The 15791-nt window shown below is 35.7% G+C and overlaps 1 protein-coding gene across 1 annotated transcript; it reads right to left on the bottom strand.

The window, feature by feature from the left end:
• Positions 1-10547: 10547 nt before the first annotated feature.
• On the bottom strand, positions 10548-12938 carry LOC129001432 (uncharacterized). Its single transcript, XM_054428691.1, has one exon. It carries the CDS (start codon positions 12692-12694, stop codon positions 11783-11785), a length of 912 nt encoding a protein of 303 aa, XP_054284666.1. The 5' UTR covers positions 12695-12938; the 3' UTR covers positions 10548-11782.
• Positions 12939-15791: the final 2853 nt, after the last annotated feature.

Raw genomic sequence — 15791 nt, forward strand, 5'->3', positions numbered from 1 at the left:
CATGAGTCATGTAGCGCGTCTACATCAATACATTATCGAGGGTGTCACTAGTCAGTCGAACAATAGGCCTACGGAAGTTGCCGTGGCTTAGTTCATATTGGCTTGCACACCCTTTATTTGTACTTTTATTTTGATCGTTTATGATTCTTAATTACTAAATAACTGGTGATAAAGGGTGTTGCAGATTTAATTTGTTAACTTGATTTGAAAACGTTTCTGTTTTTTTCATATTCTGAAAGATAAATTTGTTATATTTTGATCGTTTATGATCCTTGTTGACTAGATAACTGGTGATTGCCTAAGACGTTGGAGAAAATGTTATTGGGGCATTTTCAGTATTTTCAGTTAATTAAAACCAATATACAAGTTAAATGATCACACAATCAAAGCTTTGGTTATCTAAGAATTTGTATATCACATTACTGCGCATGTATTGTTTTGCTTTAGTGTTAGTGAACTGTGTTGTGACCCGTCTTTGTGTGGGTGTATCCTCGTTTCCTTGGTTCTAGAGCAGAGTGAGCAAGAGAGAGAGAGAGAGAGAGCTCATCCTAGTTGTAGCGATGTAACGGTCCAGACGACGCAGTATGCGGAAGCTCGCCTCCACCTCAACCTCGCATCGGCACTTCATCGTCCATCGCCTCTCGTCTGGGATCCAACAACTCTATCCCTCCCTATCACCTGTGATCCCTCCAGGGCATCCAACAACTCTTATCCTTCCCCATCGCCTGTGTTTCCTCCAGAGCATCCAACAACTCTTATCCATCCCCAATGCAATACGTGTGTTCCCTACAGAGCATCCAACAACACTTATTCTTCCCAAATCGTCTGTGATCCCTCTAGAGCATCCAACAACTCTTATCCTTCCCCATCGCCTGTGTTTCCTCCAGAGCATCCAACAACACTTATTCTTCCCAAATCGTCTGTGATCCCTACAGAGCATCCAACAACACTTATTCTTCCCAAATCGTCTGTGATCCCTCTAGAGCATCCAACAACTCTTATCCTTCCCCATCGCCTGTGTTTCCTCCAGAGCATCCAACAACACTTATTCTTCCCAAATCGTCTGTGATCCCTACAGAGCATCCAACAACTCTTATCCTTCCCCATCGCCTGTGTTTCCTCCAGAGCATCCAACAACTCTTATCCATCCCCAATGCAATACGTGTGTTCCCTACAGAGTATCCAACAACACTTATTCTTCCCAAATCGTCTGTGATACCTCTAGAGCATCCAACAACTCTTATCTATCCCCAATGCAATACGTATGTTTCCTCCAGAGCATCCAACAACTCTTATCCATCCCCAATGCAATACGTGTGTTCCCTACAGAGCATCCAACAACACTTATTCTTCCCAAATCGTCTGTGATCCCTCTAGAGCATCCAACAACTCTTATCTATCCCCAATGCAATGCCTGTGATCTCTCCAGAGCATCCTTCCCCAATCGTCTGTGATCCATCCGATCCAGACTTCCAGAGCATCCACCAATTCTTATCCTTCACTGTCACCTGTAATCCCTACAGACCATCCAACAACTCTTATCCATCCCCATCGACTGTGATCCCTCCAGAGCATTCAACAACCTTTATCCATCCCCATCGCCTGTGTTCCATACAGAGCATCCACCAACTCATCCATCCCTACAGAGAATAAGTCTACTATGAAGATAAGTCTTCTTACTTGCATTATTCAACAACTGTTTTTTTTTTCAACGCTAGGGTCTCTTCATAGACTAAAGGAGTATGCTTTATCTATGGCATTTTTATTGAAAAACATATGTTTTATGTACCTAGGCTGAAGTCCTAAAGTAAATTATACTAGGTATCATTTCAACGTCTCCACTGTCCCAGAATCTCAACTCAATGTTATTAGTGTTATAATTATAATACATTGATCACACACAATGACTATTTAGTCAGGAAATCAGTCTGCGGTTGGTGACACTGCGTGTGACGTCATCATGACTAAGTTCGCGTTTGAGTCAGGATCATTCGGATCATTGTCGTTGAGTCATGTTGGAGTGTAAAGACGATAATCCTGGTTATCTTAGTGAACTGATGCTACCAGATGACAAGAATGTTCAAAGGTTAAGAGTAGTGGAAATGATTTGCATGTGTTTTTATCCATATAAAAAATGACCACTTTTTGGATGGTAAAACTATCATTGATGTAAACAATAGGTGCTTTTCAACTATCTCAACTCATGTTTGGTCCGGTCATTAAAGGGCATTGCATATGAATAGTGCAACTAGACTTTAAAACCTATTTTAACATCTTAAGCCAGTTTTTGAACCACAAAGTTTGTTGGAGACGTCCGGGTACCAGAGTGTGCTTTCATTGATGTGGACAAATGTATTTCTCACATTTTACGCAAGATTTTATGTTAAAACTACCAGAGTTCATTTTCCTACTACTGGATATTGAAAATTTTAATAATAAAATAAACAGTTACCTTGTTCAAGGATATTGAACAAGGTAACTGTTTATTTTATTATTAAAACTACCATTTGGCAAGGTTATTTTTAGTGAAAAGGTTGCCATTTTAATTTAAAATTTATTAGGTTGTTCAAATTTTGACAAACTAATAGGAAAAATCATATTCTACGGAAACTGGACAGAAGTAACCTTAAATTGTCTTCATCTGATCCATTATTAATAATAAACCTATCAAGCAGTAAGGTTAATAAATAGTAAGGTTTAATATTATGTTAATCTATGGTTCTCTATGTTAATCTGGTTTAACATTGTTTCGCATGACTTATGTTCAGGCACTTTAAATTTATATTGATACGTATATTTTATATACTTACTTAAACTGAAATGTTTATATTGAAATGTGATCAAATACTTCAGAACCATAAAATCTTTGAATTCTGCCATTCCAACAGTTGTATCATAAATGTTCGCTCGCTCAAACATTTACTTATACATTTTGATATACTTATGGACTAACTGACAAGCCTAGTTACATTTGTCTACCCAATATACAGGGCGAATCTAAATTATTGTTACACTTTTTAAACTCAATACATAAACGAAAAACTATACAACCCATCAGTACTATACCAACTTGCTACAGTTGGTCCGTATAGATGGAATTATCCGAGTAAAAAAAATTAAAAGTATTACTATTACACTATCCACTAGCCAATGGTTTATTTTATTTCAATACTATCTACAGTAGCCCTCCCTAGCTTGACTCTCCTATAAGACCGTACGTACAAGATGCCAGACTGCAGGTGCCTTCCCTATACCTACCTGCGCCTGCGTAGACACCTGCGCACCTGCCACCGCCATCCAGTCAGCACCTGACACACTTCATCCTTATGTTTGACAGATCCTTGCTTATTGGTGAAATTTAAGAAATCAATAACTTGAACTTTCATTTTCCAGCGTCCATCTTGTCATGAAAAATCGCCAGACAACCCCATGGCGAATTCATTGACAATAATGAAGAAGACAACAATGAAGACAGCTGATTTTAACTCTTACGAAGAGAACTTTAAATAGTGTTTGATAGTCACACTATAATATAGGGTTAATTAACACTATATGATATCAGATTTTTGAACGTAATTTGATAAAAAATGTTTTTAGGTCTGTACTGAAATTAATACTTTCCCTTTTAAGACTACAAGTTAGCTGTTACTGTAATCATCATAATGTACTAATGCTGTTGCTTGACAACAATGACACAGTATTAAAAACATCGTAATGCCAAATATTTTGTTAATGTTTAACAGTTCTTGGTAAAAGCAATACGTTTGGTCTTTTATTATTTATATAACTAAACGTTCCATGTTTCATCTCCATGAGACATGACAAAGCTGTCACCAGTTTAAATTAAAATGGACGTACAGTAGTTTAAGTAAGCCACCAATAGACAGGTTGTGCTTATTTCTGTCATAAATGTGGACTTTAAAATCAAGTAAAACTGCTATAACGACTTAATGTGTTGTAAGCTTTAGCATTTTAGCGTCAACGATGTCAGTAACAAAAATAATAGGTGGAAATAGTTATTTTCCTACAGTTAAGTTACCTGACAAAGTGGGCTTCTTTGCACTGATTAGCATATAGCACGCAAAATAGCTAATTCCTGCATTTAATTACTTTTGTCGCACTCATTTTTTTTCGCACTCCAGTATTCCAACCAAACAACACAAAACCGTATGCTTTTATTAGACACGTAATACGTGTATGCTTGAAAATAAGTTGACAACACTTGACACTACGACTACGATCAGCTGGTGTATGATTCCTATTTCATTCAACGATGGATTTAACCTAACCTAAAAACGTGTTGCATTTAGTTTGAAAGACGAATTCTTATATGCTTTATATGTAAAATATAATGTGTAACACGATCGCAAAGTGCCACTTTGCACACTAGTTATACACACAACTATAGGGGTAATCGTAAAACGGAAAAGGACCCAAGTTATCCAATGCGTACAAGATGGATACACACTACAGTCAGTTGTTGTGGTGTTTATGTTTACGTGCAATGTGTATTGTGTAACACGACGTAAAGCTGGGACTCAGCTGTTTGTGATGTGACGTATATAACTTATCTGTTGTGAGTACACGTGAGCAGCTCTAGTCTTCTGAGAATGTATGAATGTTGTAGACTACCAAGCACAATAACATGTCATATAAGGGTAATCAATTAAGGAAATGAGGCTATTAAAATATTAATTTACTTTTAAGTACTGAGCTTATTTTGTAGTATTAGCACACTAATGCATTGAAAATACTTTGGTTCAAATCAACGCATGACTAAACGTCACCAATATGAATCACATATAAAAAAATGATTCAGATTTTATGTAGGATGAGATATCTAATTGCACTATTCAAAGTCAATACTATTACATGTTGAGAGAGACTCTGTAAACAATTTTTTTCTTGTACTTTTTGTGATTTTTCGTACTTACATAGGTTGCCACAGTGTAAATAGTATTGTGTAAATAGTATTTTAGTATTTAGTAATCTGACGCAGTCATGCCGATTTCATCGGTCAACGACATAGACTACAAGTATCAAGTAAGTAAGTAAGTTGTTTTTGATCAATCAGTTTCCTTTTGCCTATTTTTAATGTTTCATCCAGACTATGAGTTCTAACTATGTGATGTCACACACAAAAGTAATAATACTGTCATTACTCGTTGTAAAGACGCGGTTTGGTAAATTTCCCTCCATTTTAAACAAAAATTAACTAAAGCACTTAACAAGCTATCACATTAACTGATCCTTATGTATGTATACCACTTTATAACTTCTCTAAGGCCTCTTTTATGCACGGCGTTTTCCGTCGGGCGGAATCTATCAGAATCTATCGGGCTTTCCGTCGGTGAGTGTTTTAACATGGGATCAAATGGGACCCTTTTATGCACGACGGAATCTCCGTCGCGTTTCAGAATTCCGTCGGAGGCCGACGGAGGACTTAGACTCCGCCGAGTTTCGGCGTTTCGTGGAGCGTGTTTTTACATAGGTTCAAAAGGAACCCTTTTATGCAACTGCGTTTTCCGTCGGGCGGAATGTACTGCTGCCAACCTACCCCACGCTCTGTCATCCACAGTATTGAAATCACTTTCGGTAATCATTGTAAATAGAATATCATAATTCATTGTAATTGATTGAAGAGTAGGCTACAAATAAAGTGGTGTAATTAGGGAAAAATTTACTGCATGAGAATCAATTACATTTTTGTTTAAATCCGCGGAATAATACAAACTTACTGTTTCGTAGGAACTTCTCAAACTTTTCCCCATCATTTCGCAGCAACCCATATAGGTTTGTGAAAGCCCCATCCACCCTACGACTTTCATTAACCGGGTGTACAGCCCATCTCCTTCGCCGTCGTCTATTTCTCTTCATGTACAAATAAGTATACACCAATACACAAGGATCCATCTTGGGTCACTGACGATGGCAAAATGAACGAAGTTGGTAGCACTGACAACCCCCACCACGGGCATCAGCGGATTCCGCTCGGCGGAGAAACTGCATAAAAGGGACATCGATTCCGCCCGACGATTTCGCCCGACCGAAAACGCCGTGCATAAAAGAGGCCTAAGACATCTACGTTATATTGTGTAAGAAAGAACTTTCAGCTGACATAATATAAAATGTAGAATGGAGTGGACGATCTGTGTAGCTATGTTACTGACTAAGATCAGCTGTGTCTCCTCATTTGAACGAGGACAGCAGCTGGGTCCAGTGAGGAACATTCATAAAGCAACTCAGCGACTGACTTTCAGAGAGTCTGTAAGCACAACCGACTGCATTAGATAAATACAGCAGATCAACGTCAATGTAGGTAGGTAACGTGGTTCCTAAGTCAATGCAGAATCGCAATACCGTATAGGCAATGATTTCTCTTTATGTATATGATCTGCTGGAAGAATTTCACGTCTGTTGAGGCGAACGTTGGCAGCACTCGCACTGGCGACTACAGCGCTCAGGTGAGCAGTGGTGGTGGGCGAAGTGACGTCATCAGCACCAGGTCAAAGACCTCGGTACATTGCAACGCAACGGTCAGCTCCTTTGCGAATTGTACCTTCAACAGGCTTGCATTCCGTGATTGCAGAATCTCGATGCAATCGTCACGAAAAATGATCATTGTTTGATTTCAAAGTACACAAATCTAAGTTCCAAAATAAGTAAACTACAAAACTCAACACACAACTCCAACTCATTTTCAGTTAGTCACTTCACTCTGAGCTATGTACTTCATTGGCGTATGCTGAATATGACTGCAGAAGTGTGTGTAGTGTAGAATGGGTTGAGATTATCTATGCAGCATTAGTTGTGATCATAGAGATGAATCGATTATTATACTGATCTTATTAGATCAATCGTGTAATGTTATTGTAAACGAGATTGTAATTGTTCCATAAAATATATTAAATAATATAAAAGGAAATGAAGATTTCATTCATGGGTGATAGTCTGATTACATATTGCTGAAATGCACACGATAATTAATTGTGGTGTATTGTTTTTATCTTAGTTTCGGTAGAATGTTTATTAGTATTGTACAGAACGCAAAATATAAGGAGACACAATATAGTTGAATCTTATGCCTCCAGATACTTTAAATGTTAACATGTACGCCATACCATTAGCATTAGGATTGTTACATGTACGCTATACCACTAGCATTAGGATTGTTATTTGAAATGGTATAGAAACGCAGCCTTTATTATTAAAACCCCCTTTTAGGTTCAGATTTTTAGATGGTAATTTTAATCTACCAGCCTACAAATAAAATATTTACAGTACCATCGAATATTAATTCCATCCGTAAGTTTAGATCGGTACGAATGAAAGATACCGCAACATCACTTTGCATGTATTGACAAAAATATTATTTTTTTACATTATTTTCTGAGATTTCTGCAAAAAATGCTAGTTTTCTCCATGAAAGCAATTTATCGTAACAACGTTTTCTAACTACCTTGTAAGAAGGTTGAACAGGTACACAGAACGTAAAGTGAACCTTGGCGGCTATCTAGTGAAGTAGTGAGTACTGTACTGAGTGAGTAGTGAACGGCGCGTAGAACGCTGCATTGTGCATTCTGCATACACGCCGTTAGGTTGGCAGCTCTGTAGCTCTGTTGGGGTAGGTCTTGGCGCCAAAACTCTCCACTTGGCGGGTAGTGGAGGGAGTTACTCTCGCGCATCCTATCGATCTCTCCCCTCTACCTTTTGAAAGAACATAGCGAAACATAACGTCGCAGCCACGCCACAAACAACCCTATTTATCCACACAATCGACCTTGCCAAACCAGTCAGTGAGATTTTAGCAAAGAGCTGTTTACTATGACATGTACATGAGTATCCTCAGTTTGACAATACCTTGAGTATTATCTGACCTGTTATTCTGTTTCGAGGCAATAGAAAATAATATCCTATAGGGGAAGCTGGGGTAATGAGAGAAAAAAAATAAAAAAAAATAAGTGTAATAAAAATGTATAAAAAATAGTTTTTAGTAGTTTGAGTTCGGCAAGCCTCTCAAATATATTTATTTTTTGTAAAGAGTTGTTTCAAAATGAATTCTCATGTTTTTTCAGATTCAAGTATTATGAACTACAAAGAAGAAAAATATTCAAGTTTTAAAGAAGATATGGAAGAAGTCGTTAGCCACGTTAATTTATTTTAAAATAATTACTAACAATTCTCTTATTACCCCACAGTGTTTGTATGCTGTGATAAGAGAAGTGACCGATAAACTCATTTTATATGTTTTTTCTCTTAATTTTACAAGTATTTATTCTACTCTGTTGATTTTTTTCTCATTGAAAGTTTTAAAAGTACATGTAAAGACATTTATGTAGTACAAGTTAACATTTTTGTTTTTAGTTTCGATCCTTGACACATTACAACAACAGTTAACACAAAATAAAACCAAAATAAATTTTTGAAAATAATAAAATTTGTATTAACCATCAAGAGATATACGGTGTTAGTGGAGTGGATGTGTAAGCAAGAATTATTAAAATATGTACCATCATAATGTGAGCAAAAATGACCCTTAACTTGAACTTTTTTGAAGTATCATACAAAGTGTCAGTTTTTGTTTCAATATAAACTAATGAAAAAAGTAAGTTAAGCTGCTAATTTTAATTTTTTTGTTAGTTAATAGAGTTTCTTTTCCATTCATGTCATAAGAGGGTAAAACTTAAAATTTGGGTGTTCTAGCTTACAGTATTTACCATTCAAGAAATCCTCATTTGTGTAATTTTCCGCACTAATTTTGACAGCCTAATATTCAATTTTTAATAACTTTTTAACAAGTTGTCATTTTTTAACAATTTTCCCCTTTAAGCTGGTCTTAATATAAGGTTTCTCTTGATACCCCACAAACTTCAAAATACTTTCAAAAAAGAAAATTACAGCCTCAACACTTGGGGTAACAGAAGTCTGTGGGGTAATATAAGATTTATTTTTTCATAAATTAAAAAAAAACCATAGAGCTTTCAAATTCCCCATTTGGACCACTTATTGCATGATTTTTTCATTATTTTACTCATTTAGATATACAAATTAGTGGTTCTCTTATTACCCCTTTTTTCTCTTACTACCCACCCCAATTATGATTATTATTAAGTAAAAGTTTTCATACATGCGGTTGAATGATAATGTTGGTACATAATTATATATTATATTATTATTATTATACTAACCAACATAAACACCTTAGAAAAAAACACCAGACGCTTCCAACATTTTCTGACCATTTCAAATCTTAAGGCTGAGCGAATTATTTTATGATCAACTACCATAAAACTGTTTCAAAAGCAATTGCTACAAGCTACAATAAAAAATGAAAAGACAATTCAATTTCAAGTAAATCTGTTGAACCACAGTATAACTTGAAACTCGTTACCGTATTCAATTAATTGTTAAATAAAATACTGCAGTAGTTAAAAATTCCTATAAAATTATTGATTTGAATTTATAATAATTAGTACCCTCTGCCACATATTTTGGTGCAGTTTAAAAATTCGACTTAAAATTTATCAAAGATAGGCTACAACTTTTAAAGTGCTTCACATAAACAGTTTTTTTAAATCCAATTATTGCTTGGAAAATTCTGGTTAATAGACATTATACATCTCAATCTGTGTAACCTAATTGTGCTTTAATTTGTTTATTATTGATGTTTATTGTTGGCTAAGTGTTATCAAAATTCTCTTTGTTAGCTAGTGTCAACAGTGTCCATCACTAGCTCATGTTCAAGTTAACTTTTAATGTTGTATTGTAGGCCTACCTGAACAGAGGAATAAAATAAAGAACAGATTTTTAATGTGTTACAGAGAATGTGTTTTTAAAAGTTGAATGGGCCCATTTCCCTAAGATTTGACACATTGTTGGCAATTACATAACTAAGTCACCTTAATGATAATAAGATTCGTTTGCAAAAAAGTTACAACTTAAAACAAAACCACCTTTACCAAGATAAGTACCCTCAATGTCTAGGCAGTCATCAAAGATTCTAGATGTGAAGTTCTCAGCATTGATGTTCTGAAATTTGAGTTTCATGATAACAGACACCTCCAGAGTCACAGTGAATCTACTATTTGGAAATTGTGCAAACTACAAAGAATATAGGCATACTGTACCAGAAGTAAGTCTTGGCAGTCATTACATCTAATACCACCATCAGTCCCAATCAATTGGGAAGTAAATAAACCTTTTCAAGACACTTTGCTCCTCGTTTCATAATTTAACTTCAAACCTTCTTGAAAAGTGTTAAAAAACAAGTCACTCTGAAACTGCTCAGTATTAGGAGCATATAAAAAATTGGTTACCTAATTGAAAAACGTGTTGAAATTGAACATAACAATTCTATTAGCTGCAGTTTTAAGTTAAGCAAAGAACAAAATAAAACTGTTAATTCGAGTTATTGCATAACAAAATTACATAAAATTCTGTATTTTTTAAAATCTTCTTTTAAGATTGACCTGAGTTTAGTGACCATTCTCTCACAGAACACATGACTTATAGAACACTTGCCAGTTAGGTGTAATTAAAAAATCAAATTCATATAAATCTGTTTTATTTTCATATAGCAAATCATATATTACAAAATACACAACAGACTCTTAAAACAGAGCTGGTACTTTATACAAAATTGTGCTCATGAACACAAGTAAAAAAAATAAATGTCTAGCAGATAATTGTTGAAAAATCCACTTTAAACATTGCTAAAGAATTTAAGAACAATAAATATGATAAAATACAGAACTATAAAACCTCTAGGTGTAAAATTTGTCAAAATAAAAAAGTACTTGGTGCACAAAGTAACTATTAACAGACTCTAGACTTGTTGTGTAAAACAAATTTATAACAACATTCAATAGTTAATCGCAAAGGCCACCAATTCAACTAGATTTGGAAAATCTAAGTTAACGAAAATATAATTGGCAACATCAGCAAATGACTACTAAAACCGCAAATTTCATGAACAGAGCCACCAGTTAGGCCTACAGATTTGGTAGACTGTCCTAGCAGTACACCATGTTATACACTTTGATTAATCCAACAAGATATATACAGCTTATCCACAAGTAACACAATCTGAGTAATATAAAATGTGTGCATGTAATAAACATTTCTACTATATCACATTGGCAAAATACCAGAATAGAAAAATATTCTAACGTTTAATAAAATAAAGGCCTATTGGTAACTTCAGTGGCCAGTCAATCTTTAGCATGAGAAAACTAAGAAATAAATAACTTACCCCAAAAATATTCATCTAGGCTACCTTAAAGTAAATTAAATGGAACTCAAGATAAAATATCAATTTGTATACAGAATTTAAGAGGCCAAGTAGCCTATAAACTAAGGCTAGTGAGCCTTGATACTTTAAAAACAATCGGGAAACATTAAACGTAGCATTGCAGTAGGCGTTACAACCCTCAGTAAAACATTATTCCTATTCCATTAATAAAGATTAACTAAAAGCAATCTTCAAAATCCAGAGTTCTGAATAGGCCTATCTGACCAATAAATATAAAAAAATCATCAAGTTAGGCCTATTAAATTCTTTTAATAAATCAATTGGGCTAAAGTTACAATGGTCATGTCAGTATATTCCGTAAAGGGCACAATAATCGCTCTTTTGCCTTCGCCTGCAGGAAAAGATTTTAAAGTTTGTGCAATTAAAAATTACTAAGTATAAACTTAAAGAATGACTGACCTTAGAGGCCATTTATCTATAAACATAACATTTAAAAGTTACATATGATACAGTTGAATATAGTACAAAAATTTACACGGTCATGGCAAGGAAAGGTCTTTGCTGTAACGCATCCACACTTTCTTTGGCCTGTGCCGAACAGAGGTCTGGTGTGGAAGTTGATCTCGTGAGCTTACCCAAGCCTGTGCTCGAACTAAGGTCTGTCACACTACCACTGGTTGCACCGCTCAGTCCACCAAAGCTGAAGATGGACACCAAACTCGTAATTCTGTCAATTTCCATGTTAGTCGATCCCCCATCGCTGACATCTTCACAATCGGAGAAAAGAGTAGAGTCGTCCAGGAAAACGGAGTCATCGCTGCTACTACTGCTGTCGCTTTCCAACCCAGACTTGTGGCGTTTGGGTAAGATGGATAAAACAGCTTCCTCAGTCTCCCACTCGGCGACAGCTCTTCTCCTCTTCAAGCATCTTGTAGATGAACAGGGTGTTCTTTCTCTCAGGATAACAACACTTTGTTCCCTTGGGGCTTTGTCAAGATCAAGATAAGTTGGAGCTTCACCCGTTTGAGGACAGTAGGGCGAAGGAGCATGATTCTCCTTGTTTGCTTCTAAAGCATCAGGACATCTTATATAAGTAATGGGTGATTGTAAAAAACCGAGGTCACCTGAAGCAGATTCTACTTCTGAAGATGGCTGTGAAGATGAAGCATTTACCCCAGCTTCCTCTGCTGTCAAGGCTACCAGGTTGTCGTCATCGATATAGTTGTATTCTTGTACCTCTGGTGTGCTGGCAGAGTAACCTCCAACAGATGTGGTCGGGCTGTTTACCATGTTGAAAGCTTCCTCCATGAACATGAACCTCGCCTTCTGAAGAACTGTTGCCACTAGAAGATTTTTGTGTAGACTGACACCACCACGCTGAGAGCGAGACTGGGCGATTTTTGTAAGAGATATGGTTATCAATCTCTGGGCATCGGTTGCCATAGTGTCCACGAGTCTGAAGCTTGATTCACACAAAATACTAACAAACTTCACAAATAGTCATATAACACAGTTCACAATTTTCGATGGTAGTTAAGAGTCAAATCGTCAACTCATAACTAATATCAACAACACAAAGCACTAAATACGAAGTATATCCTTGAGCACCACTACTATCTCACTTCGAAGCACATCCACACGTCTAACCTGCACGGCAGCGTAAACCAGAATGGCCGCTGATGTCAACACTAGCCATATAAGTAAGTTTCCGTTCTGATGACGTCACGGCCTACTTACCAACCAATCACTGAGCGGCCTTCGCCATTTAAAAAGAGATGACTGTAGCGCTATCCCTACTCTGTCCTGCGGTGAAACTGTGAACTACGAGCTACGACTCGATTGCTGGAATATTCAAACATGGCTACCAACCCACACAAAAATAATTACCTTTAGCTGTGTATTGTTCAAATCAAATCAGTTGTACATACTACCATAGACTAACCAACACAAGTAGACTTGTCATCCCATTGTAAATTTTGAAGCACGCTTTTCGTGTCTAGTTCATGTAAGTAACACAAAGGCGCTAGTGTCGATGAAACTTTGTTTCCATTATTTTAGGGTTAATTTCTTGATTTGTGCTTTACTGTTTGGTTATATAACTAGGGGACAAGTTATTGTTTATGATTAGATCGTATTATTTGGTTAAACGAGGTTTAAAATGGCTGTGATAACGGGAAACAAATTGTAAACAAAACACGACATCTACAGAAAACCGTACAGAACCAATAATAAAACTGGCTTCAGCTGTTCCATAAGGATGAGAAATCTACTAAGGGAGTATGTTTTATCTATGATACTACATACTTCGTGGACGTATTTAAGTGTATTCAATTACGATCGTCATTATTATAACAAAAAATAAACAAGATCGATCGATATATGTATAGGGAGGGATGGAAGAAGATAGAAATTAAGATACATTGTTATTCCGTAGAGGAAATGGTCCCTTTACTATTTATTTTCTTATGTTCCAGACACATTTTATTGCTTGGTTTTATTAATATATATTTTTCTAGACAAATTTTAACATGATTTCGTCCAACTTCCCACAGTAATCAATTAACTTATTAAACATTGGACAAGATGGAATTACTCTATTTTGCATGAATTGTAGTAAAAAGGCAGTGAAAATATTATTTTAAAGACTATGATTGATTTAAATTATTTAAATCATTTCTTATAAACATGTTTTGTAAAGTTTTATCATAAAGTTTTAAGTAAATAATTTGAATTGAGATACTCCTGAGATCTAGCGGATAGTTCTGTAACTAACAGCGGTCAAACAGCCATGGAGAAACGACTACATGATATCATTGACTATCCAAGGAGTATGTTTTATTTATGCTGATATTGAGAACATAGATAGAACATAATATATTAAAGTTATACTTAATATAATGTATGTACTGTACGTATGTATCTTAATAAACTACATTGGAATTTATCGTGACATTAATAAGCTACATGGTTAGTCTATGATTATTTTTTATTTATTATTTATGATAGTATCAAACACTAAAGGGAGTATGCTTTATTATGCTAATATTAATAAATCCTGTGTTGGTGTTTAAGTAATGCCTTTAATTCTCTTGTTTTACAATACTAAAATATATATAACGATATCACCTATACATTTAATTTGGAAGGTGTTATTTTGTGAACATAACTCCTCCTAGGCCCAGAGATTTTGACTATTTTGAGGTTTTTGGTGTCAAAAGAGTTTGCTACAGTATAAAGTTGATCGTACTATAAATGAGCTCAATGTGAGCCAATGAAGTATTTTACCATTCACGTGGGGGGGGGGGCATTATCACAAGTTTGAAGAGGTAACACTGCAGATCGTAACATCTCCTTCTGACACTGATTGGCTGCAAATCGTAATACAGTATTTCTCCAGTGTGGTAAAAAAAAATGGAGACATCCTGAAAGCGGTACCCCAGTCAGTATCTATCAGTGAACAATGTTGAGGCAAACTAGCTAAAAATAACTCAATATTTATACAATTAAAGGAATTAAAATGCTGAGGATAGACGGGCTGTTAATTTTTAAATATTATTATTAAATTCCCAAGAGTTTGAGGGATCATTGTTTAGTGGGATTCCTGTATTTATGTCTTTGGTGGTTTTAGACAATCATTGTTTACTGTACACCAACACCACTATTTATTATAGACATACTATTTAAATGCAAAATGTATCAAAATCAATCTCATCACTTAGTGAAACAACAGAAAACATGCGAACTAAAATTCTTATTTGGAATTTACTAATACTTCAGCATACCCTTAAATATCGCCCTAAGTTCCTTGGAATAAATGTTGACCAAAATCTCAGCTGGCAGGACCATGTCTTGACTACCTCTGTGGGAAATTAGAATAAGCACACCACGTTGTACGAAGTATTAGCCATCACCAATGAACACAGAGCATTAAATAGCCTCAATATTTTATTCAAATTTACGTTATGGAGTTGCCACCTGGGGATCCACAATCACAACTCAAAACCATTGAAAACCTGCCACCTTCAATAGCAAACTGAAGCACCAGATAGGCTATACTACACAGTCACCGAATTCATTGAAGAGCACACCTTCCAACACCTGAGACATGAATAGGCCTATAAAACCCATTTTTACCCTGGTCCCAGGAAGAAATGTGACGATTCCCCGGTCCCTGGATTGTGGAGAAGATACCGGATGGTAAATTTTATAAAACGCCATGATGATATGGGGGGGGAATTATTCGGACCCTGATTTTAAATAGATACCTTCTAAAATAGTGGGTAAAAGCTATAATATTTATTTTTTTTATGAAAATATATACAAAATAGTTCATAGGCTCTACTCAATCTTAAGTGAAAAGTCATAACGGAATGATTAGTGGAAATCTAGCTAGATTCCATAATCAATAGTCTTAAATGCCATTTGTCAGATCAGGCCTCATTCGAAGAAACTTGGCTTGACAAAGCTGATGAAAAACACAGCCAGCTGACTCTACTGTCAAACTGCTTCATACTGCCTACGTCTGTCAAAATATTGACAA

The sequence above is a fragment of the Macrosteles quadrilineatus genome, unplaced genomic scaffold (assembly GCF_028750875.1).
Source record: "Macrosteles quadrilineatus isolate MER2022 unplaced genomic scaffold, UCM_ALF_1.0 Scaffold_8__2_contigs__length_117827958, whole genome shotgun sequence".
Taxonomy (NCBI): domain Eukaryota; kingdom Metazoa; phylum Arthropoda; class Insecta; order Hemiptera; family Cicadellidae; genus Macrosteles; species Macrosteles quadrilineatus.